This window comes from Bubalus kerabau, chromosome 20 (genome assembly GCF_029407905.1).
Source record: "Bubalus kerabau isolate K-KA32 ecotype Philippines breed swamp buffalo chromosome 20, PCC_UOA_SB_1v2, whole genome shotgun sequence".
NCBI classification, from domain to species: Eukaryota; Metazoa; Chordata; class Mammalia; order Artiodactyla; family Bovidae; genus Bubalus; species Bubalus kerabau.
This window is the reverse complement of record NC_073643.1, coordinates 58,019,294-58,042,885: the sequence shown is the minus strand read 5'-3', so window position 1 is coordinate 58,042,885 and position 23,592 is coordinate 58,019,294. Positions and strand designations below refer to the sequence as shown.

Here is a 23,592-nt window from a genome sequence, read left to right as displayed (position 1 = left end):
AGGAGGCCATTGTCAGCAGATACTTTCAGGATATCCCTTCCACTCTGAAGTCCGCAGTGTACAGTAGTCAGGGTAGTGAGGCAGAGGAGGACGAGCCCGAGGAAGAGGACGACAGTGCCGGGGACGACAGCCTGTGAGTGTGTCCCGGGGGGCCGGAGCCCTCCCCGCAGGGGCCCGCCCCAGCCTAGACCTGCAGGCGGCACTGCTCTGGCGCTGCCTTCCCAAAGAGACCAAGGGTGTTGTTGCTGCAGGCTCCTCCTGCCTGGGGGAGTGCTCCCCTGAAGCCTGTGTGTGGGTTATAAGACTCTTCTTAGAGAAACTCTGGAAAATACTGAAGAGTCCAAAGGAGAAAGTTCAACTTTTCTGAAAGACCCCATCCCCAGAGGAAACCACTGTTAGCATCCTAAGTGTATTTCCCCAGGCTTGTAGTGCGTTCATACAATGAACCGAACCATATCCTACTCCCTTTTTGTCCACTTAGCATCGTAGAGTGAACTCCTTACAGTGGCATCTAGGGGTCCTTTGAAAACATGACGTTGAGCGCCTGCCTGTGTGCCCTGGCCTGGCCGCAGCGTAGTTCATCAGACACCTCCCCTCTTACCGGACTCCTCTCTCAGCCTGCTCCCACAGCGCACCTCACCTTGCGTTTGCTAGGACACGTATCAGAGAGAAGCTCCCCCGTCTTAGCCACAGTCCTCACATCAAATCCTCGCTGTCCAGCCATACTTCCTTCTCTTCAGCCCAGATTACCTGTAGGGAAACCATTGCAGGCTGCGGTGTGAGAGCCAGGACATTCTGATTGACAAGTCCTAAGCTAGATCACTTCATCCAAACTGTTCTGTGGTGCCTGGGCTTCCTTGGGAAAAGAAGGTGGGAAATGGGGGACCAGGAGGGGAGGAGAAGTGGGCTTCACGTCCCAACCTGTGTTCAGCCAGAGCGGACCCTTTAGTTACTAACACAAGCTTTTGTTTTGGTAAAGAGTCCCACTGCCCAGGGTTTGGGGGGGGTGGGCGGTGGGTAAAAGGGGGAGAAAGAAGGTTGGAAACCAGCCATCCAGCTCATGGAGGCTGAGCCCGACCCATAGCTGTACGAGGTCTCCCCAAGAGGGCTTGCCGTGGCCTGGGCCCCGGGGTTGTGTTTGGATGTCAGTGCCGTTCACACAGAGTTCACCTGTGGGTCCCTCCACCCCCCTCCATCGTCTTTGTCCCCTTGGCTATTGACTAGAGCCTGCGTGAGTTGCCATCTTGTCACCCTTGCCCGGGTTTTGCTCACACGGCTGCACCACACTTTGCCTGAGTGTCTCATAGTGCTGTCAGATGACCCCAAGGCCCTGGGCTCAAAACACTGGAGTTAATGAAGAGGCGGCAATGTTAGGTGGGTTCAGGCCAGCACCCAAGGGCTGGGAACCTCTCTCTCTTGAATTCGACTCCTGAGTAGCCCGATCCTCAGCCTTGGCCGAGGAGGTTTCTCCTGTGCGGCTCCTGCAGCCGCAATTCTAGGACCCTGATGCTGATGGCAGTCCGTTTCAGAGACGGGCTGGTCGTAGAGAACCGCCGTTCTTTCCTGTTAGATCCAATCAGAAACCATTCCACCTGCGTGAGAACCCCAACTGCGAGGGAACCGAGCTTTGGGTGTTAGTATCCTCTTGAGGAAGAGCAAGCAAGGTTCCCCTCTGTCCATTAAAAAAAAAAAAATCAGACAATCCATGCCTTCCCACCTCTGAAGACACGTCTCTCCGCTCCTCCCTACTTTGTACAGTGTGTAAGAGAAAGTGCTCTAGGATCTCCAACCTCGCTATCCTAGCTCTGCTCCCAGGAAGCTGTGAAACAGGGGGTCTCACCTCTCCATGGTGGCTGTGTCCCTGCACCATGAGCACCCACGTGGTGGGGCATCCTGTTGAGATACAGATCCCGGGAGGGCTGACCTCACCTTCCCCTTCCCACTGGACCAGTTGATGGGTAGGCCCACGTCACAGCCCTCTGGCCCCTGTCCTCCTGTCCGGCACTTGGCAATCTTGACCGCCTGACCAGGGCTTTCTCTTTCCTGTTGTTTGTTAAACCCTTCGGGCCACACTCACCAGCAGGCCTTGGCCCCACGTGACCTCTTTTGTCTTCTGTTGATTAGAGAGGAACGCAATGACATCCTGGCTGTAGCTGACTGGGGACAGAAGCTTTCCTTCTACCAGCTGAGTGGAAAACAGGTATGCGGGTCTGTGCCAGCCCAGTGGGAGGCACCAGTTTGGTCATGCCTGTTGGTTTTCATCTGTTTTCATGTTTGGAGACTGCATTATTAATGATTGTTTGTCATTTGTGTTAGCTCCTGTTTATCGAGCATTTACTGTGACACCAGGTTCTGTGCTGAGTGCTATGCATTCTTTATCTCTTTTAATTCTTACAAAACTTTGTGAAGTAGGTACTCTGCCAATCAACTTTTTACATTTTTGGGGCCACACTGAGGGCATGCGGAACTTCCTCTACTAGGGATAAAATCCGTGCCCTCTGCAGGGGAAGTGCGGAGTCTGAACCGCTGGACCTCCAGGCAAGTCTGATGATCTGCATTTTAGATATGAGTAGACAAGTCTCAGGGCAGTGGAATAAATATTATGCCCAAGGTCCTGCACTGCCAGTAAATGGTTGAACTGAAATGCAGCTTGGTCTGTAAAGCCTGGGTCCTAGTTCGTGACCCTCTTCCTGTATTTGCTTTATTCACCCCCACGTTTATAAGCAGCTGCTAGGCTAGCCCTTCAGGCCTTGGGTGGGCAGGGAGACGTGAGACTGCTTCCTGGAAGAGATGACACCTGGTGGAGAAGAAGGGGGAAAGGACATCCTTGTCTAGTGCTGGGGTGCTGTGGAGAATGGCATGGAGGTTTGAAAGAGCATGGACTGGCTGTAAGAGACTCATTTGACTTGGGAACTTGGGAACTAAACTCAGGAGCTTGACCTTCATCCTAAAAGTAGAGGGGGCACCATCAAAAGTGAAGAGGCAACACACAGAGTGAAAGAGAAATTTTTCAAATCATTTATCTGATAAGGGACTTGCATCTGAAATACGTGAAAAAACTTTTCAGTTCACTTCAGTTGCTCAGTCGTGTCTGACTCTTTGTGACCCCATGGACTGCAGCACGCCAGGCCTCCCTGTCCATCACCAATTCCTGGAGTTTACTTAAACTCATGTCCTTTGAGTTGATGATGCAATCCAGCCATCTCATCCTCTGTTATCCCCTTCTCCTCCTGCCTTCAATCTTTCCCAGCATCAGGGTCTTTTCAAATGAGTCAGTTCTTTGCATCAAGTGGCCAAAGTATTGGAGTTTCAGCTTCAGCATCCGTCCTTCCAGTGCCTATTCAGGACTGATTTCCTTTAGGGATGGACTGGTTGGATCTCCTTGCAGTCCAGGGGACTGTCAAGAGTCTTCTCCAACACCACAGTTCAGAAGCATCGATTCTTCAGTGCTCGGCTTTCTTTATAGTCCAACTCTCACATCCATACATGACTCCTGGAAAAACCATAGCCTTGACTAGATGGAGCTTTGTTGGCAAAGTAATGTCTCTGCTTTTGAATATGCTGTCTAGGTTTGTCATAGCTTGTCTTCCAAGGAGTAAAAAACTCTTACAAGTCAATAATAAAAAGACAACTTAATTAAGAAATGGAAAAGGGATCTGAATGGACATTTTTTCAAACAAGAAATACATGTGGCCAAGTAAGCAAATGAAAAGATGTTCAACATCATTAGCTACCAGGAAAATGCAAATCAAACTCACACTGAGACCCACTTCACACCCACTAGGATGGAGAAATTGGCACCCTTGTATACTACTGACAGGAATATAAAATGGTATACCCAGCCACTTTTTAAGTGGTTATTAAAGGTTAAATGCGAAGTTACTATATGACCCAGCAACTCTACTAGGTATCCATATCTAAGAAAGATGAAAACGTACATCTGCACAAAAATTGTATGCAAGTATTCGTATTCAGCGTTTTTCATAATAGCCAGAAATAGGAAGACCTGAAATGTTTATCGATTGATGCATGGAAAAATAAAATGGGGAATATCCATACAATGGAATACTATTCAGCAGTGAAAAGGAGTGAAGTACTGGTGCATACTGAAAAAGGGTGAGCTGGCCACAAAAGGCCACGCGGTCTGTGTTTCCATTTATATGAAATGTCCAGAATAGGCAGATCTATAGACAGGAAGTAGATTAGTGGTTGCCAGGGGGTGGAAAGAGAAGGGAAAGGGGATTGACTGCTACAGGTACAGGGTTTTTTTAGGGTGTTGCCGTTAGTGATGATGGTTATACAGCCCCAGATGTATTAAAAGCTAATGAGGCATACACTTGACATGGGCGAATCGTGTGGTGTGTGAAACGCCTGAATAAGGTTGTTCCAAAGAGAATAGGACGAGTGTCGTTGTAGAGTAAGAACAATTTTTAAAAAATTGAATGGACTTAGTTTTGTGAAGTACAAAAAAAGGAAAGAAGGAGGGAAGGAAAAGAAAAACAGAAAGAAAAAGAAATTTCCCTCAGGACTGAGGGAAATCCTGAAGCCTAGCAAGGGCTGTGAGCAGAAGGGGAGGCCTAACGGGAGAAGACCATCTGGGGTGTGGATTGGCTGCGGAGCTAAGACACAGCCCTGGGGCCGTTGGGTGGGACTGGGGGAGACCCTGGAGGGTTTGTCCGTGTGGAGAGGACGGGCTGCTCTAGAGGGCTGGGATGGAATCTGTCACATGGAGAACGCTGGCCAGCTCTCCATGTAAAGGATGGAGGGAAAAGCCCTTGATTGTGTTGCGATGATCATGAATTCTGCGTGGATCTCCCTTGGTGTGTTCTCTTTCTTCAGATTGGGAAGGACCACTCCCTGAACTTTGACCCCTGCTGCATCAGCTACTTTACTAAAGGGGAGTACATTTTGCTGGGGGGGTCAGACAAGCAAGTGTCCCTTTTCACCAAGGATGGTGTACGGCTTGGGGCCGTTGGGGAGCAGACCTCCTGGGTGTGGACATGTAAAGTGAAGCCTGACTCCAACTATGTGGTAAGAAGGGGGAGTTGGTTGGTTGGGCCACCACCCGAGTAGTCAGTAAACATCGGCTGTGTTTAGCCAGTCAGATCACTGACGTTTGTTCCTGACAGGCAGGTCTGTCTCCACAGAGGACTGAGAACTGACAGGCTCGTTCTTCGCAGGTGGTGGGCTGCCAAGATGGCACCATTTCCTTCTACCAGCTGATTTTCAGCACAGTCCATGGGCTCTACAAGGACCGCTACGCCTACAGGGATAGCATGACCGATGTCATTGTGCAGCACCTGATCACCGAGCAGAAAGGTAAGCAGGTAGGTACGGCCCCTCTGCCCACTAGATGCTGGGAAGAGGGGCAGGTCGACAGGGCTGCTCACAGGGCAGATGAGACGGTAGGGCGTGTTGCTCCTTGGTGTTCTGGACACATGTTGGACCACTGGGTCTCGGTTTTTTGTGTGGTAGGAGCATGGAGAGGATATTGATGTCTTTGAAGCAATGAACCCTCTCTCCAAAAAAAAAAAATTTGCAGCTAATGCTAAGGGGAAATGGACTGCCTGGCTAAGGGAGGACAGCATACAACAAGTCAGAGCCGGGGGCTGGGTGACCTGCATGGGTCTCTGCGGACCTGTGTCCTCTCTGATCACAGTCCCTTCTGGAGTGCTTCTCCCCCGGCTCCGTGTCCACTCACCTCCTGGCGGGTGCTCCCCCCAGAGAGAAGGAGGCAGTGGGTTGCATGGGCTCGGTCAGAAGGCCAGGGTTCCAGGCCTCGGGTAGCCAGTCCTTTCCTCTGTCCACCCAAGTGGCCATGCTGGTTCAGTGGGCTGAGAATCTGCTTATTTCAAGGGCATTCGTCTGTAGGTGTCCCGGCCACAGCACATTGCAGGGGCCTGTGTGTGGGTCCAGGTCGAGGGGTGTCTTGCAGAGTCAGGTGGCATCCTCTGGTCCCCCACCTGGGAGCACCTCTGATGGAAGACTCCAGCTGCGATGCTGAGGGTGCAGCAGGTCAGGCAGTTCCCTCCTATTCTTGCTGAGGGACTTTCTCCACCTGTAGCGGGAGCGTGAGACCCTAGTGTGTGCCAGAAACTGCCTTCGGCTCCCTGTTGGCAAGAGTGCTGGGTGGCAAGTGTCCAGAGCTGTGGGCAGTTACCCAGACGTGTTCTTGACCATCAGGGGCTATTGGTGCCATTCAGAGATTTATCTTCAGCAAGCGATGGTAGCACAGAGACTTCTACTTTGCACACTCAGATGTAAGCTCAGGGCCACAAAGATTTGTATGCGACTCAATGTTTAGCAGAGTTGATTGCGTATTAGACACTGTGTAAAGGTTTTTTGATGAGTGTGTCTCCTTTAATTGCCACTAGCATTAAGTAAATGATGGCTTTTAATTTCTCTGCCTTCTCCCTTACCTAATAGCCTCTTGTTGGAGCTGGTTTTTTTTTTTTCCCCCTCTTTCACAGTTCGGATTAAATGCAAAGAACTTGTCAAGAAAATTGCCATCTACAAGAATCGATTAGCGATCCAGCTGCCCGAGAAGATCCTCATCTACGAGCTGTACTCAGAGGACTCACTGGACATGCGGTACCGGGTGAAAGAGAAGATTGCCAGGAAGTTTGAGTGTAACCTCCTGGTGGTGTGTGCCGACCACATCATCCTCTGTCAGGTGGGCGGCAGCGGCTCAGAGGGCGGGCTGCATCCACTTCATCCTCCCCCTGGGAGCGGGTTACCCACCTCCTGGCTCTAGAGTCGGTCGCTAGAAGAAAGCTCTTTCCCGTCAAGCTCAGTGGCTATTCATTGCTTTCATGCTTATTGGCATCTGGAGGGGTCGGACCCTACCAGAAAGCCATAGGCCCTAAGTTGGAGAATACGGGGACTACCCTGTGGTCTTCCCAGGTGGCACTAGTGGTAAGGAACCCGCCTGCCCATGCAGGAGACACATGTAAGAGACACGGGTTCGATCTCTGGGTCAGGAAGATCTCCTGGTGAAGGAAATGGCAACCCACTCCAGTAATCTTTGCTGGAGAATCCCACGGACAGAGGAGCCTGGCAGGCTACACAGTCCATGGGGTCACAAAGATTTGGACACGACTGGAAGGACTGAGCCCTGTTGGTCCAGTAGTTAGGACTCTGCACTCTCGCTGCTGAGGGCCTGGGTTCAATCCCTGGGAGGGGAGCTAAGATCTTCCAAGACTTAAGACCAAAAACAAAAAAACCGAAAAATACATTTTTGTATTGCACAAAGCACTGTGTTGAACTGGGATTGTATATATTTTAATGACTTGAAGCATACATTGATATCCCACAAAATGAAGGTCAATGTCATTTTGGTAAACGTATACACACAGAAATTTATGCTTGCTTTCAGTTGAACAACAAAAAAATTTATGATATCAACTCAAAATAGTAAAGGAAGTTTTACTTCCTGAGAATTTTTTTGACAAAAAAAAAGATGTGTCAACTTAGAGCTTCCTAGAAGCTGTCTAGGTTGATGCCAGGAATGCTTGGGGAGACCGTGAGAGAAGGCCAGCCCAGCCACTTTCCTGGAAGTAGAGGTGGATTTGGTTTTGTAAAATTAGGCCTATTGGAAGTGATAAAATAGAAGAAATCCTTTAGGAATCACATATATAAGATACTATTAAAAAAATCTCTCTAAAAATCACGAGTTAAAGCAGTTTAGGGGTTGTTGTTATTTAGTCACCAAGTCATTTCTGCCTCTGTGACCCCACAGACTGTAGCCCTCCAAGCTCCTCTATCCATGGGACCGTCCAGGCAAGAATACTGGAGTGGGCGGTCATGCCCTCCTCCAGGGGATCTTCCTGACCCAGGGATCAAACCTGCGTCTGTCGTGTCGCAGGTGGATTCTTTACCACTGAGCCACCTGGGAAGCCCAAGCATAGGGATACCACAGGTTATAGATGTGCTTCCGGGTGCAGCCCCTGGCTGTGGCTGCCCGGAGGTCTGCTGAAGATGGAGGCTGAGCTGGGCTCCGCAGGGAAGGCTTGTGTGAAGCTGCCAGGCACGGGGTCTAGATGGGTTCAATGGGAACAGAGTGTGGAGGCAGTTTTCACCCTGTAGGCGCAGGCAGACCTCCTTGGGCGCCTGGGCACGCCTGTCCTGCTGGCGATCACCCGGACCTGCGCTTGTTTTCTAGGAGAGGCGGCTGCAGTGCCTGTCCTTCAGCGGCGTGAAGGAGCGGGAGTGGCAGATGGAGTCTCTTATTCGCTACATTAAGGTGATCGGCGGCCCCCCAGGAAGGGAGGGTCTGCTGGTTGGCCTGAAGAATGGACAGGTGAGTGTGCCCTCGCGTCTCCCATTAGGCCAGTCATCTGCAGGCAGACACAGGCAGCCAGACTAGTGCTGACCCTGAGGTGGGTTCCCAGAGCAAGCAAAGGGCTCCCCTGCTGCACCCCGACCCCTCGCCCCACAGGCACGTTGGAGGGCAGCCCGGGATCCTGTTTTATGTGGCCAGTGTCAAGCCAGAGCCGCGGTGGCTTCCACTCAGCATGCCACGTTCTGGCAGAGTTGGCTCTGCAGCCTCTGGGCTGCCATGGAGGCTTCGTGGATTTAAGGTCACCCAGGAGGTGGGAGACTTGTTGGAGATTCAGTTTCAGTGTCTTCACAGAGAGGGAGACGGAGCTCATTTCTTAGATGAGATGCCTGTTAGAGCAGTGAATGGGTCAAGGAATGTGTTCTAGCTTGCATCTCAGAGGACGCTAGTCCTCAGGCTATTACCAGGTGTTTCAAGGAAAATGGGCCCTATGCTCAAATATTGGTGGAAAATCTAAGTTACAAAAAGCTGAACAGATTTGTTTGTGTGTTCTTTGCTCAAAAGAAGAAAGTTCTAAGTGGGTTACATGGAAATGTGAAAGGGAAAATATAACTGCGTAAGCCTGAGAGCCAAGCTGTCTGGCAGATGGCTGTGGCTGAGGCTTGTTAGGCCTTTCCTGGGGCTGAAAGTCATAGGGGATGAGATTAGCAGAGGCTGCAGAGTGTCAACATCACAGTGAAGGAGAGCTGGCTTCTTCCTCTTGTCAGCTGTTGCTTCCAGTGCAAGACTGGAGAGCTTGGGCTCTGTGGGCAGGTGAACCTGGGGCCCTGTGCATGCTGAGCAACTCACGAGCTGTGTGATCCTGAGCAAGTCACTTCACCTCTCTGAGGCTCAGATTTTACAAATGAGAATCTCACGTGTTTCACCCACGTGAAACAGCTCATGTTTCACAGGACTGTCAAGCACAGTCAGTAACTGGTAGCTGTTTCCATCCTCCTCAGCATCCTCAGCATCCTCCCCATCCTCCCCATCCTCCTCACCATCGTCACCATTCTCCCCATCCTCCTCACCATCCTCCCCATCCTCCTCAGCATCCTCCCCATCCTCCTCACCATCCTCACCATTCTCCCATCCTCCTCACCATCCTCACCATTCTCCCATCCTACTCACCATCCTTGCCATTCTCCCCATCCTCCTTACCATCTTTACCATCCTCCACATCCTCCCCATCACCCTCACCATCCTCCTCCCCATCATCCTCCCCATCCTCTCACCATCCTCCCCATCACCCTCACCATCCTCACTATCCTCCCCATCATCCTCACCATCCTCCCCTTCATCCTCACTATCCTCCCCATCATCCTCACCATCATCCTTACCATCTTCACCATCCTCCTCACCATCCTCTCCATCATCCTCACCATCCTCCCCATCACCCTCACCATCCTCACTATCCTCCCCATCATCCGCACCATCCACCCCATCATCCGCACCATCTTCCCCATCATCCTCACCATCCTCCGCATCATCCTCACCATCCTCGCCATCATCCTCACCATCATCCTTACTATCTTCACCATCCTCCTCACCATCCTCTCCATCATCCTCAACATCCTCCCCATCCTCCCCATCCTCCTCACCATCTTCACCATCCTCCCCATCATCCTCACCATCCTCCCCATCCTCCTCACCATCCTCCCCTTCATCCTCACCATCCTCCCCATCATCTTCCGCGTCCTCCCCAGCATCTTTTCCGTCCTCCCTAGCATCCTCCCCGTCCTCCTCCCCATCCTCCCCGTCCTCCTCCGCATCCTCCCCGTCATCCTCCCCTTCCTCCTCCCCATCCTTCCCATCCTCCTCACCATCCTCCCCATCATCCTCACCCTCCTCATCATCCTCACCATCCTCCCCTTCCTCCTCCCCATCCTCCTCACCATCCTCCCCATCATCCTCACCCTCCTCCCCATCCTCCTCCCCATCCTCCCCATCCTCCTCGCCATCCTCCCCATCCTCCTCACCATCCTCCCCTTCCTCCCCATCCTCCTCCCCTTCCTCCCCATCCTCCTCACCATTCTCCCCATCCTCCCCATCCTCCTCCCCATCCTCCCCATCATCCTCACCAACCTCCCCATCATCCTCCCCCTCCTCCCCATCCTCCCCTTCCTCCTCCCCATCCTCCTCCCCATCCTCCCCATCCTCCCCCCATCCTCCCCATCCTCCCCCCATCGTCCCCATCCTCCTCTCCATCCTCCTCCCTATCCTCCCCCCATCCTCCCCATCCTTCCCATCCTCCTCCCCATCCTCCTCACCATCCTCCCCATCCTCCTTACCCTCCTCCTCATCCTCCCCTTCCTCCTCCCCATCCTCCCCATCATCCTCACCCTCCTCCCCATCCTCCCAATCCTCCCCATCATCCTCGCCATCCTCCCCAGCATCCTCTTCTTGCTGTGGTTACACCAGATGTCTGTCACTGTTTACAGGAGCCTTTTCCTGTATGAATTTGTGAGTGTGCTGTCTTCTGATCCTTCATTTTGGGCAGTGTTGTTAACCGTCCCCCGTCAAGCAGACATTTGATGAGTCGGTCGTGTCTTGGGGCCTGTGGTTACGTAGGCAGCCTCTGATGGGCCACACTCTGGTCCCTGTGGGAAACCCCCTCTCCCTTTCCTCTTCTCTGCACAGAGCCTCCGGTGAAGTTAGTGGCGATGGTGCTTGTAGAACACATGGGGTCCAGCAATGTGCCGGTGTTCCAGGGTGTGTGGCCATGGTTATTCAGCTTTCCCCTCTGAAATTTTGCCAGATCCTCAAGATCTTTGTGGACAATCTCTTTGCCATCGTCCTGCTGAAGCAGGCCACTGCTGTACGCTGCCTGGACATGAGCGCCTCCCGCAACAAGTTGGCCGTGGTGGACGAGAACGACATGTGCCTGGTGTACGACATCCATACCAAGGAGCTGCTGTTTCAGGTGACCCCCGGAGTGCCCAGGACAGGGCCCTTGGGTTCGAGACCATCCCTCGCTTCCCAGCCCCTGCAGGAGGGGCTCTGGGGGAGCAGGGAGGTACAGAGGCACAGAGTCTGAGAGCCCTGGCCCAGCCCGCCCCTCGCACACGAGCTGTGGGAGTTGGGTGAGCCTTGTGGGCTTCGGTTTCCACGCTGGGAAGATGGGCAAGTTATACCTTTCTTATGAGATTACTGTGAGCAGTAAATGAGTAACAAGTCTCAGTGGGGCCTGTATTGGCTCTCCGTACATGGGTTAACGTGAAGATGATTCTTTGGGAAAAGTCTGCTTCTCACGGATCGGAGGCCCGCCTGTATCTGTGACTGCCCTGAGACACAGTCAGGGAAAAGGACCAGTTCTGTCCCCTGAAAGAGGGCAGAGGAGGGGGAGCCCTCCCTCTGCCGTTTCACAGGGGTGCCCCGCAGCTAGCAGATGTGGAGTGTTTGGGGGGGACAGGCACCACTTACACAACGCCTAGGCTGGAGGAAGTGTCACCGGAGAACAGGCCCACAGGCTCCGTGCCCAGTGCTGGCTGGCTTTCTGCTGGGCTGGGCGCTGGCTTTGCCTCTCGAGGGCTTTGTAAGTGGTCAAGGCCATTTGCCTGACGCGAGTTCCCCGCGAGCTAAACCCTCCCCTGACTGGCTTCCTCAGCTGCTGCGGCTTTCCCTGTGTGGTGGGCAGAGTGAGGTCCCTTCCTCAGGGCGCTCTGTCCTCGGCAGTGGCATTAACACGGCAGAAGGGTGCTGCCTCAGATTGGGAAGGGGATGCCTGGCTACCGCTGGGCTGAGGCGACTCTGTCATAGCTACTCGCCCTCGTCACTGGGAGCCAGAGTGGTTTCGAGGAAGGAAAGAGCACAGGATTTATCTTCAGACAGACCTGCCTCCACCCCTGCTTTCATCACTGTGCGATCTTGAGCAGTGAACTTCTTGGAGCCTCGGTTGCTCTTTACCTCTAAAATGCAAGTAGATCTTGCCCCCTCCCAGAATTGCTGCAGGGCTAAACAAGCTGCCATAGAACCTGGCTCAGCGCCTGGCACAAGCCACGGCCCTCGGTGTCGCTTCTCGCCTCCCCAGACTCAGCACCCACGGCCGCAGGTGTCACTAGGTTAGCGGGGCCCCAGCTGTGAATCTGCAGCTGAGCCTCAACAGGAGTGGACGAGCCTGTGTCCTACCCAGCCTCCGCGGAGGGTTCTGCAGGAGGCAGAGGGGAGTAATTCTCCAAGTTGCCAGGAGACACAGACATTCCCAGCTATCTTTTTCTCCTCTCTGCTGCCCCAGCCGCCTGCAAACAGAAAACACTTACATTGTTTTTTCCTTATTATGAAAGTAATCCATGTTCATTATAAACGACTCAGCCATTATAACAGGTTCTAGGCAGAAAGGGATGAACATCTGCTGGTCCCTGGGGCTCCAGTGTTGAGCAGAAAACTTTGAGGAGAAGTGAAGGGTGGGGTGCCTCCTGGGGTGACTAGTTTTGTTGTTCAGCTGCTAGGTTATGTCCAGCTGTCTGGGATCCCATGGGCTGCAGCACGCCAGGCTTCCCTGTCCTTCACCATCTCTTGGAATTTGCCCAAACTCAGGTCCTTTGATTCAGTGATGCCATCCAACCCTCTCATCCTCTGTCTACCCCTTCTCCTCCTGCCCTCAATCTGTCCAGCCTCAGGGTCTTTTTCCAATGAATTGGCTCTTCGCATCAGGTGGCCAAAGCATTGGAGCTTCAGCTTCAGTCTTTCTAATGAATAATTTAGGGTTAATTTCCTTTAGTATTGACTAGCTGGATCTCCCTGCTTCCCAAAGGACTCTCAAGAGTCTTCTCCAACAGCACAGTTCGAAAGCATCAATTCTTTGGTGCTCAGCCTTCTTTATGGTCCACCTCTGACATCCATACATGACTACTGGAAAAACCATAGCCTTGGCTAGATGGACCTTTGTCGGCAAGGTGATGTCTCTGCTTTTTAATACACTGTCTAGATTTGTCATAGCTTTTCTTCCAAGGGGCAATTTTAATTTAATGGCTTAATTTTAATTTTATGGCTGCAGTCACCATCTGCAGTGATTTTGGGAGCCCAAGAAAATAAAATCTCTCATTGTTTCCATTATTTCCCCATCTATTTTCCATGAAGTGATGGGACCAGATGCCATGATCTTAGTTTTGTGAATGTTGAGTTTTAAGCCGGCTTTTTCACTCTCCTCCTTCACCTTTATCAGAAGGCTCTTTAGTTCCTCTTCGCTTTCTTCCTTTTGAGTGGTATCATCTGCGTATCTGAGGTTGTTGATGTTTGTCTCAGTAGTTTTGATTCCAGCTTGTGCTTCATCCAGCCTGGCCTTTTGTATGATGTATTGTATATGAGTTAAATAAGCAGAGTGACAATATAGAGCCTTGATACACTCCTTTCCCAATTTTGAACCAGTCTGTTGTTCTAAGTCCAGTTCTAACTGTTGCTTCTTGACCTGCATACAGGTTTCTCAGGGGACAGGTAAGGTGGTCTGGTATTCCTGTCTCTTTAAGAATTTTCTACAGTTTGTTGTGATCCACAGGCTTTAGCATAGTCCATGAAGCAGAAGTAGATGTTTTTCTGGAATTCCCCTGCTTTTTCTGTGATCCAGCAGATGTTGGCAATTTGACCTTTGGTTCCTCTGCCTTTTCCAAATCCAGCCCATACATTTTAAAGTTCTTTGTTCATGTACTGTTGAAACTTAGCTTGAAGGATTTTACATGTGTGAATTGTCAGCACAGAGAGAATATATTATTTTCTACTTTTAAAATAACTCACTGTTCTCTTTCTTATTATAAAAAACAATAGACATTCATGACCAAAAGAAAATTTGAGGCAAACACAAAAATGTAGAAAATAAAAAATTACCCACAATCTCAGCTACCCCCAAACAATCAGTGGTAATTGTTTGGGATCTATCCCTTTAAACCTTCTTCCGTGACTAGCTTTGTTTATTCATTCTTTAATAGAACTAGATCCCACTTTGCTGATTTTCTCACTTCCTATGTAATGATTAATCTTTGGGGATGATAATTTTTTCAGAAGTGAGGCTTACCTGAAGAATTCCAGCACACGCAGTGCAGAGAGAAGCTTGCTCCTCCTCTGTGCTGTCCATTTTGTGTCTGATTCCTTCTCCCCCGACCTTCCCTACAAGCCATGTTAGCAGCTTAGTGTGATTCAGGCTTTGGGGAGCCAGTCCCTGGCCAAGTGTAGGAGTGGAGTCGTCCCCTCACCGCCCCTTGCCCGCAGGAGCCCAACGCCAACAGCGTGGCCTGGAACACGCAGTGTGAGGACATGCTCTGCTTCTCTGGCGGCGGCTACCTCAACATCAAGGCCAGCACCTTCCCGGTGCACCAGCAGAAGCTGCAGGGCTTCGTGGTCGGCTACAATGGCTCCAAGATCTTCTGCCTCCACGTCTTCTCCATGTCGGCCGTGGAGGTGCCACAGGTAATCTGGCACCCTGTCTGCCCCCAGCCAGGGCAGGGCCTAGGAGCCTGGGGACAGCCAGGGAGGGGGTGGAGAGGAGACAGGATGGAGAGACGGGCGTGGCAGCCACGGTCAGGCGGGAGGCGCTCTGGACCTGAACTGAGCCCTGTCTCCACCCTTTGCAACCTGTGGGTATTTTTGGGCAAGCAGCTCAGGCTCCCTGAGCCTCCATGTCTTTCTGATCGGCCTCTCCTGGAAGGGACAGGGAAGATATGGAAGGTCATTTGGCAGCAGATAGTGTGTTTCACTGAGAGCCATGCATACAGCTTGTGAGATCTTAGTTCCCCAGCCAGGGATCGAACCTGGGCCCCGGCAGTGAAAGCGCTGACTCCTAATCACTGCTGCGCTGTGCTTAGTTGCTCAGTCATGTCCAACTCTCTGCGAACCCATGGAGTGTAGTCCACCAGGCTCCTCTGTCCATGGGATTCTCCAGGCCAAAATACTGGAGTGGGTTGCCATGCCCTCCTCCATGGAATTTTCCCAACCCAGGGATTTAACCCAGGTCGCCCACATTGCAGAAAGATTCTTTACTGTCTGAGCCGCCAGGGAAGCCCAAGAATACTGGAGTGGGTAGCCTAACCCTTCTTCAAGATATCTTCCCAACCCAGGGATTTAACCCAGGTCTCCTGCATTGCAGAAGGATTCTTTACTGTCTGAGCTGCCAGGGAAGCCCAAGAATACTGGAGTGGGTACTTCAAGATACCTTCCCAACCCAGGGATTGAACCAGGATCTCCTGCATTGCAGGTGGATCCCTTGCCAGCTGAGCCACCAGGGAAACCCTCTAATCACTGGACTTCCAGGGAATTCCCGGGAATCACTCTTTTATTTGTTTATTTATTCATTTTTGGCTGTTCTGGGCCTTCGTTGCTGCGTGAGCACCTCTTTAGTTGCGGCGACCAAGGGCTGCTCTCTAATTGAGGCGCGGGGGCTTCTCTTGTTCCAGAACATGGGCTCCAGGGCATTTGGGCTTCTGTGGTTGCGGCCTCCAGGCTCTAGAGCACAAGCTCAGTAGTTGGGGTTCACAGGCTTAGTTGCTTCTCAGCATCTGGGATCTTCCTGGGCCAGGGATTGAACCCATGTGTCCCTGTACTGGCAGGCAGATTCTTTACTACTGAGCCACCAGGGATGCCCCCTCCCCAGAGTCATCTTAAACATTGTAGAATATATGCCCCTAGACCATTTCTATATGTGTATATAATAGATGCATAATACACTCTTCTGAGTATATGGTTTCGTGTAAACATTTTGAAGCAAAAGTGCAACCATACTGAAACTACTGTTTTGTGACTTCCGTCTCTAAGTATTGCTCCTTTAGATGAAACCTCAGCTTTACCATATTTTCACTGAATGTGGATTTTAAATAAGAGAGAGAGACTTTTCATCACCTCCCCTCACCTCCGTCTTCTAGTTAACCTAATTTTACATGTTTGCAGACCCATCACTTTGTAGGTGTTATTGGCCGTCACCTAGCAATTGGGCTTTTCCACCCAGCAATCTACTGGAAACGGCTCCACATGAGTAAATGTGCTTCTCTAGCATTTAGAATACTGAGATGATTGTAGAGTCCCATGTAATCGAAGGAAATCAGACGGAGATCCTTTGTAACCACTTGCCGAGGTGACCTCACTGGTAGCAGTTTGCAGAACCAGGTACAAAATCTATCACCTGGGTAGCCGCACGTCACCGGCACCTCCAGCCCACGAGGGCCCGGGGCTGGGTTGCCCCTTGTTATAACCACACTGGCTTCCTGCCGCCCCACTGGTTTTTATTTTTTAATTTAATTTACTTACTCTTTTTCGTCTGTGCTGGGTCCTTGTCGCCGCCGCGCAGGCTTTTCTCGAGTTGCGGAGAGCAGGGGCTGCTCTCTAGTTGGCAGTCCGTGGGCTTCTCATTCTGGGGGCTCCTTGTTGCGGGGCCCGGGCCCAGTCGTCAGGGCTCCCGGGCTCTAGAGCACAGACAGGCTCAGTCGCTGTGGCGCGCGGGCTCAGTCACTCTGCAGCACATGGGGTCTTCCCAGGTCAGGGATCGAGCCCCGTGTCTCCTGCGTTGGCGGGCGGATTCTTCACCACCGATGCAGCAGGGAAGCCCTGCCCCCTTGTTCTGATGACAGCTTTCTGTCCCGTCACACGATGTCCACAGCGCACTCAGCCAGTTGGACAGTCATGCTGTTACAGCTTCTTTGCTCCTGTAGGTGGTGGGCATCTTCCCAGCCAGGTCTTTGCACCAGTCCCAATATAGCTCAGTGGTATACTTTCCTCGGAGTGAAAATTGCTGGGTCAAAGGTCACAGCCATGTGGAGGATTTGTAGACATGTCTCCAGATCGCCCTTCGCCTGGGCTCCATCAGTTGGTGCCCCCTCCAGACACCCCACCTTCACTCACGCTCTGTGCTTTGGCTCTTTTTTTTTTTGCTGTGCCAGGCAGCATGTGACATCCTAGCCCCCCCAGCCAGGGATCAGACTCACACCCCCTGCACTCAACCATTGGGCCACTGGGGAAGTCCCTAACCATTGGGCCACTGGGGAGGTCCCTTGGCTTCTTGTACAGGGCAGGGCTGGGGCCTGCTTCTCGCTCTAAACTGACGATGACACCCTTGTTACTGACTGCTTCGGGAATGAATAGAGCCTGACACAGAGCAATTATTCAGTGCATGGTAGTGGAATTCAGATCTGAGGAAAAGAAGAAAGCCAAAGAAAGGAGGGGAGAGATGGGTGGAATCGGGGCAGGAGGAGGGGCAAGAACCCCTCCCCCCGCAGGGCCGTTTCTGCTCCCCAGCCCGTGCCCTGGCCCCACAGCCGCTAGAAACTCAGCCTTCCTCCATTGAACAGACAGGCCACGCTGAGAGCGAGTTTTCCTCCAGCGCTGCCGCCCTGACCTCGAAGATAACAGTTTGTTGCTCCCTGATTGTGGCCGGCCCAGAGGAGCTGGAGGGGCAGCCCTGGGCGCCTCTGCCAAGCCCTGCAGATTCAGGAGCCAGGGCCCTTGGGGCCGCACCAGGGCCGTCCTGCTGATGCAGCAGCTCGGAGCTGCCAGGGGTCAGGAGAGGCAGCCCCAAGACAAAGGCGATTTATCTGTCACCCCTGCCTCCAGCCGGCCTGTGGTTTTGGCCTAGAGGCAAGGGAGAAAGCAGCAAGCCTGCTCTGGGGATTTCTGGTTTCTTTTCGAAATTGACATCATCTTGTGCAAGAACGGGTTTGTCGGGGCTGCCAAGTAGAGCGGCGAGCCCCGGATCGGTCCGGCTCCTCGGGGCGGTGGTGACCTCATGCTTGGAATGCGACAGTGAGATCGAGCAGAGCTCAGAGGGCATTTGTTCAGTGTGAATACTTCTGAAGCTCCCATTCTCAGATGGCGCCTCCCAGGCCAGCCCGTGTCTTAACCATGGTTTCTGTGCTCAGTTGGTCATCCATGTCCCTGTCCCACCCTCATGGGGCTCCACCTGGGGGGCCCTTGAGGGGAGACAACTAGCTTTGAGTTCTGACCCTGCCCCCTAACCAGCCACGGCCTGGAGCAGCCCCTCGCCCCCTGTGCAGTGGAGCTCAATGCGTCCATCTTTCAGATTTTGTCTGGCCCAATTCCTATTATTATTCTTCCCGATCTTTAAATAGCAAACACTACAGAACAACTCAATTGGAACAAAGGTGGTCCACCAGAGGAGTTTAGAAAGGAAAGCTGCTTGCTCTCGGGGAGTGTGCGGAGGTTTCTGCGGGGTGGTGACACTTGGTCTGAGCCCATAAAGGCTTGGAGCCAGAAAGTAAAAGTGAAGCTCGCTCAGTCGCATCCGACTTTTTGTGACCCTATGGATTGTAGCCCACCATGCTCCTCTGTCCGTGGGATTCTCCAGGCAAGAATACTGGAGTGGGTTGCCATTTCCTTCTCCAGGAGATCTTCTCAACCCAGGGACCAAACCTGGGTCTCCCGCATTGCAGGCAGACGCTTTACCATCTGAGCCACCAGGGAAGCTCACCAGAGAGCCGGAGAGGAGCCGCAAATGTGTTACCTGCTAAGAAGCGCGGCGCGGGAGGGAGCAGGCTCGCTTTCTCCCGGCACCTTCCCCTTTTCAAAGCGCTGGTCGCCCGCCCGTGGGCTGGGCAGGCAACAGAAGCTGATCCGTTGACCCCAAATCCCTCGGTGAGGATGTGGGCTCGCCAGGCCAGGATTCTAGCCCAACAGCTCCTGGTTTCACACCCTGCTGCCCGCCTCGCCTCAAAGGGAGGAGAGCTGGGTGGGGCGGCCGGGCGGAAGAGGTGAGCATTCAGCAGCAATCTTGCTGTCAGAGCAATCTTGCTGTTAGTTTCCTTCAATCTAAAGCTAAAAAAGCAGGACAGGAAATTTCGAAGATAAAGGCCCCGAATGGAGAAAACAGCACTTCCAGCTCTACATTTGGGAACGATTAACACAGAAGTGCTGGCTGATTGATGTCCACTGCCCAGGAGGCCTGGGCAGGGGCAGCGCCTCAGCCCTACTGACTGGCCTTTTGCTGTGGAAGCCACCACGGCCCAATTCACCCTTGTTTTCATGAGCAGGAGAACACACACACACACACACACACACAGCAGAGAGGGGCATGGAACCTGGGCAGCTTGCCCCCGGTCCAACCCCAGGGCTTCTGCATTCCACTTGTGGGTCCTTAACAAGTCACTCGAGTCTCAGTCTCTGGGCAGTAGTTGGGGGATAATAACACCTGAGCACCGAAGAACTGATGCTTTCGAACTGTGGAGAAGACTCTTGACAGTCCCTTGGACAGCAAGGAGATCCAACCAGTCATTACTAAAGGAAATCAATCTTGAATATTCATTGAAAGGACTGACACTGAAGCTCCAATACTTTGGCCGCCTGATGCGAACAGCCGACTCATTGGAAAACAGCCTGAAGCTGGGAAAGATTGAAGGCAGGAGGAGAAGGGGGCGACAGAGGATGAGATGGTTGGATGGCATCAGTGACTCAATGGACATGAGTTTGAGTAAGCTCCAGAAGATAGTGAAGGACAGAGAAGCCTGGCGTGCTGCAGACCATGGAGTCGCAAAGAATTGGACACGACTGAGTCAACAACACCTATCACCCAGGGCTGTGGGACTCCAAAAGCACTTCGGAAACCTAAAAAGTGAAGTTATTAGGAACCATTCACAAGAATCAGGGCGAGGCAGCCCTTCCCAGGCGAGGGATGGGAGAAAGGTTCCCAGCACCAGGGACGAGGAGAGGGCAGCCTTTCTTGGGATCCGCAGGTTTCTTGGCCCTCTTCATAAAGGCCATCCCAGGCCTCTTCCTCTTGGTAACGCCGTTCATTCCTTCAGCAGGATGAACAGGCATTAGTCAGAGGCTGAGGGCCTGCCGGGGGGGTCAGTCCAGCCCCGCTGCCACCTCGGGTTGTGCGAGCCTTAAGGGGACAGGCTGATAATTAAAATAGAGCCTGAGGTCGGGACAAGGGGCAGACAGACCCCTTCCCTTGAGGGGTCTGTGAGGACCTTCTGTGAGAAGTGATGTTTTAACAGGGCCTGTGAAGTGACTTGAGCTTCCCTGGTGGACTCAGATTTTAAAGAATCTGCCTGCAGTTTGGGAGACCCAGGTTGGATCCCTAGATCAGGAAGATCCCCTGGAGAAGGGAATGGCAACCCACTCTAGTGTTCTTGACTGGGAAATTCCATGGACAGAGGAGCCTGGTGAGCTACGGTCCATGGGCTCACGGAAGAGCTGGACATGACTGAGTGACTAACAAAGTGACTTAGGTACTTTGCAAAGAAGGAGGGGGCAAAGGCGATCCAGGTGAGGGAGACATCTTGTACTGAGGCCCCCCCTCTCCCCCCAGCCCTGGAGGTGGGGGCAGCCAGTGAGGGTGGAGGGGAGGGGAGTGGAGGCATGTGCTGTGAACACGATGCTTCAGTGGCTGTGAACGGAGTGGCGGACGGAAGGCCGTCAGCGGGGCCGGGGGAGGTCCGAGCTGGGTGCTGGGGTTCCCTGCGGCCCGGCTCTGCGGGGTCAGGCTTCGCGTGCCTCTGACTCTGCATTGCTCTGAGAGCAGTCTTCTCTCCTGCTGCCGAACCCCTCCAGTCTGCCCCGATGTACCAGTACCTGGACAGGAAGATGTTCCGGGAAGCCTACCAGATCGCCTGCCTGGGTGTGACTGACTCCGACTGGCGCGAGCTGGCCATGGAAGCCCTGGAAGGACTGGAGTTTGAGACAGCGAAGAAGGTGAGCGTCCACGCGAGCCGGGGTGCTTGTCCTCGCGGGGTCCCTAGCAGAGGCCGAAGCCTGCTGTCCTGGCCCTGGGCTCAGACGGGCCTGTGCCGGGGCCCCAGCTCAGCCGCCTTCTGATGGTGAGCCTCAGCCGCTCACAGCCTTGCTGAGGCTGCTTACGTGTAAGAGCTGGGTGACCACGGGCCCCCTTGTCACAGACTTGTAGGGACCTGATGCCTGTAAGGCCCGACATGGAAGGGGCGTCCTCTAGAGCCTGCCGTCAGCCTTGTTAGCTCTCATCCGCGCCTAGCGCCCAGCTAAAGCGTGCCGCTCGTCGGCACTCAGTCAGCGGTGGCTTTTATCATCGGTGCAAGCACTTACCGGTATTAGGCCGTTTATTACACGGCGCTGTTCTTCTCGGCGCTCCGCTAGGTCCATTGGACAAAATGGTCGGGGTTCTCTGATTTTGACCCAGCACCACTCCACACACGCCTTCACGGCTTGATTCATGGCCTCTATTCACGGCGGCGTTGCCTGGCTGAGTCTGTTAGAACTCCAGAAATGCTTGAAGACGTTTGCCCCCTTTCCACACGTTAGCAAAGGTCCAGCCGCGTCTCTGAGATGGGTTTTCATCCGGAACCTGAGGCGGGGGAATGAGTGGCTTCCAGTCGTGTCTCCCCTGCTTCTCCCTCCCCTCTTTTTCTTCCCACAGTCCATGGACCAGATCCTCAGTTAGCCCGTACCCCCAGCTGGCGGGCGGGGGCTACAGAAGGGGGTGGTGCCCGCCCTGTGCTAGGCTGAGGCTGCTGCGCCTGAGAAGAGAGTGGACGGAGACCTGGCCGGAACTGGGCAGGCTGGCTGGGCGCTCTGGTGCCCGCACGGGCTGGCTGGGGACTGGGCAGCCTGGCTGGGCACAGTTGGGCCCGCACAGGCTGGCAGACCCCAAGGAGCCTCGTCCTCCCACTCCCTCAGCAGGGACAGGGAGAACACCCACCGGCTGACATGCCTGCGTGACCTGGTGTCCTTAGGCTTCACCCCCACATTGTAGAAGGGGTTCTAAAATGCCAGTGGTTGGCCAAATGTTGGCTGTGATTAAAACAAGAAAGATGATCATGATGTAGTAATTATCTGTATTGGTCTTAGATCTACTAAGTGTCATAAAAATGGTAACAGGAGGGAGGGCTGTCGCCGATTCTTGAGAACCCAGAGGGGAGAGGAGGCAAGTCCGTGGAGGGGTTTCCACCACCACCACCTGCCCCCCTGGCCCCCTCTGCCCCTAGAAACGCCCGGAGGGGTGAAGGATAACACAGGAGCCCTAGATGGTGTTCTGTTTGTTTTTAGCCTGGATCGCAGTGAGACGTCTTCCTTAGAGATCGTCAGTTCCTTAGGCCCAGGAACTAGGCATCAGTTTCTTCCCAGACTCAGCCAACACTGCCTAGCACAATTGTTGTTCAGTCGCTCAGTCGTGTCTGACTCTTTGTGACCCCATGGAATGTAGCCTGCTAGGTTCCTCTGTCTGTGGAATTCTCCAGGCAAGAATACTGGAGTGGGCTGCCATTTCCTTCTCCAAGGGATCTTCCTGACCCAGGGATCGAACCCCCTCGAACCCGCATCTCCTGCATTGGCAGGTGGGTTCTTTACCCCTGAGCCACCTGGGAAGCCCACCTAGCACGGTACTTCAGACCGTTAGGAGCTCAGCAGATGTTTGATTGGACAAAAACTAACCTGAAATTCCTCCCCCCACTATGCTGTATCTCCCAAACCCTCCCTGAGAATAGAGATTATTTATTGTGTGAAGCCCACAGAAATTTAACCCTAGACTAGAACTTGATCATTTTAGCCAGATTCTGAACCGCCTGGCTGCGATTTGCTGCTTTGCAAAGTCTCCCAGGCATGGGAGGGTGCAGGGTGGGTCCCTGTGATAGGCCAGCGCCTCCACTAGGTGGCGCAGGAGAGCTGCCTTGCCTGCCGGACTGCGGCCTGAGCAGAACTCCGTTTGTTCGCACACCTCCCCCTGCTTGAGGTTATCCCGGGGCCTTGTGACTCTGACCACTCTGACCAGGGTCCGACCAGGGCACCCCTGACTCTGCAGGATGTGTCAGGGCTGAAGGAACTCGGAGACAGGTTTCTCATGGTGGCAAGTCCTGGAATCCTAGCCGAGCAGACCTAGAAGGCCCACAGAAGGGACCTGCTACCTTGCCCCCATCTGGAGAAAGCTGTTGGCGGCCTGGAGGTGGGGCCAGGGCAGATTCAGGGCCCCCAGACAGGACTGAGACCCCAAAGGCTCCTTCTTTCCTCTCTCTGCTTGGCCAGACGTCCCCGTCAGTTGCTTCCAGGAAGCCCGGGTCTTGAAGGTGGCTTGTCAGACCTGCGTGGAGATGGGCCATCCACCCCTTTGCTCACGTGATGCCTGCCTGACTCCTTCGGGAACCCCTCTCTAGGGGTGCCCTCTGGTAGCTTCCTGCCCCTCAGCGCTTTGCTGAGTCCTGCCTCCCGCCACTGCCCATTGCTAGCTAGTGAGTTTGCTTTCTCCAGGGCGTCCAGTTTGTAACTGTACAGCTCTCGGCTCAGGGAGGCTTCGTGGTCTCTTTTACCTGCCTGCCTCACCCTTTAGAATACAGGCCCCTGAATTGCAGGAGGGACGCCTGGCCCTGCAGGATGAAAAG

The 23,592-nt window shown here is 53.2% G+C and overlaps 1 protein-coding gene across 1 annotated transcript in view; it reads left to right on the top strand.

Moving 5' to 3' along the window:
- IFT122 (intraflagellar transport 122) overlaps positions 1-23,592 on the top strand; it is a 66,327-nt gene that overhangs the window by 18,719 nt on the left and 24,016 nt on the right. The window contains exons 8-15 of the mRNA XM_055557752.1: positions 2,125-2,200; positions 4,840-5,031; positions 5,181-5,319; positions 6,471-6,673; positions 8,162-8,299; positions 11,076-11,240; positions 14,519-14,716; positions 20,801-20,941. Coding sequence (XP_055413727.1) covers positions 2,125-2,200; positions 4,840-5,031; positions 5,181-5,319; positions 6,471-6,673; positions 8,162-8,299; positions 11,076-11,240; positions 14,519-14,716; positions 20,801-20,941 — 1,252 coding nt within the window. The remainder of the gene's footprint in view (positions 1-2,124; positions 2,201-4,839; positions 5,032-5,180; positions 5,320-6,470; positions 6,674-8,161; positions 8,300-11,075; positions 11,241-14,518; positions 14,717-20,800; positions 20,942-23,592) is intronic.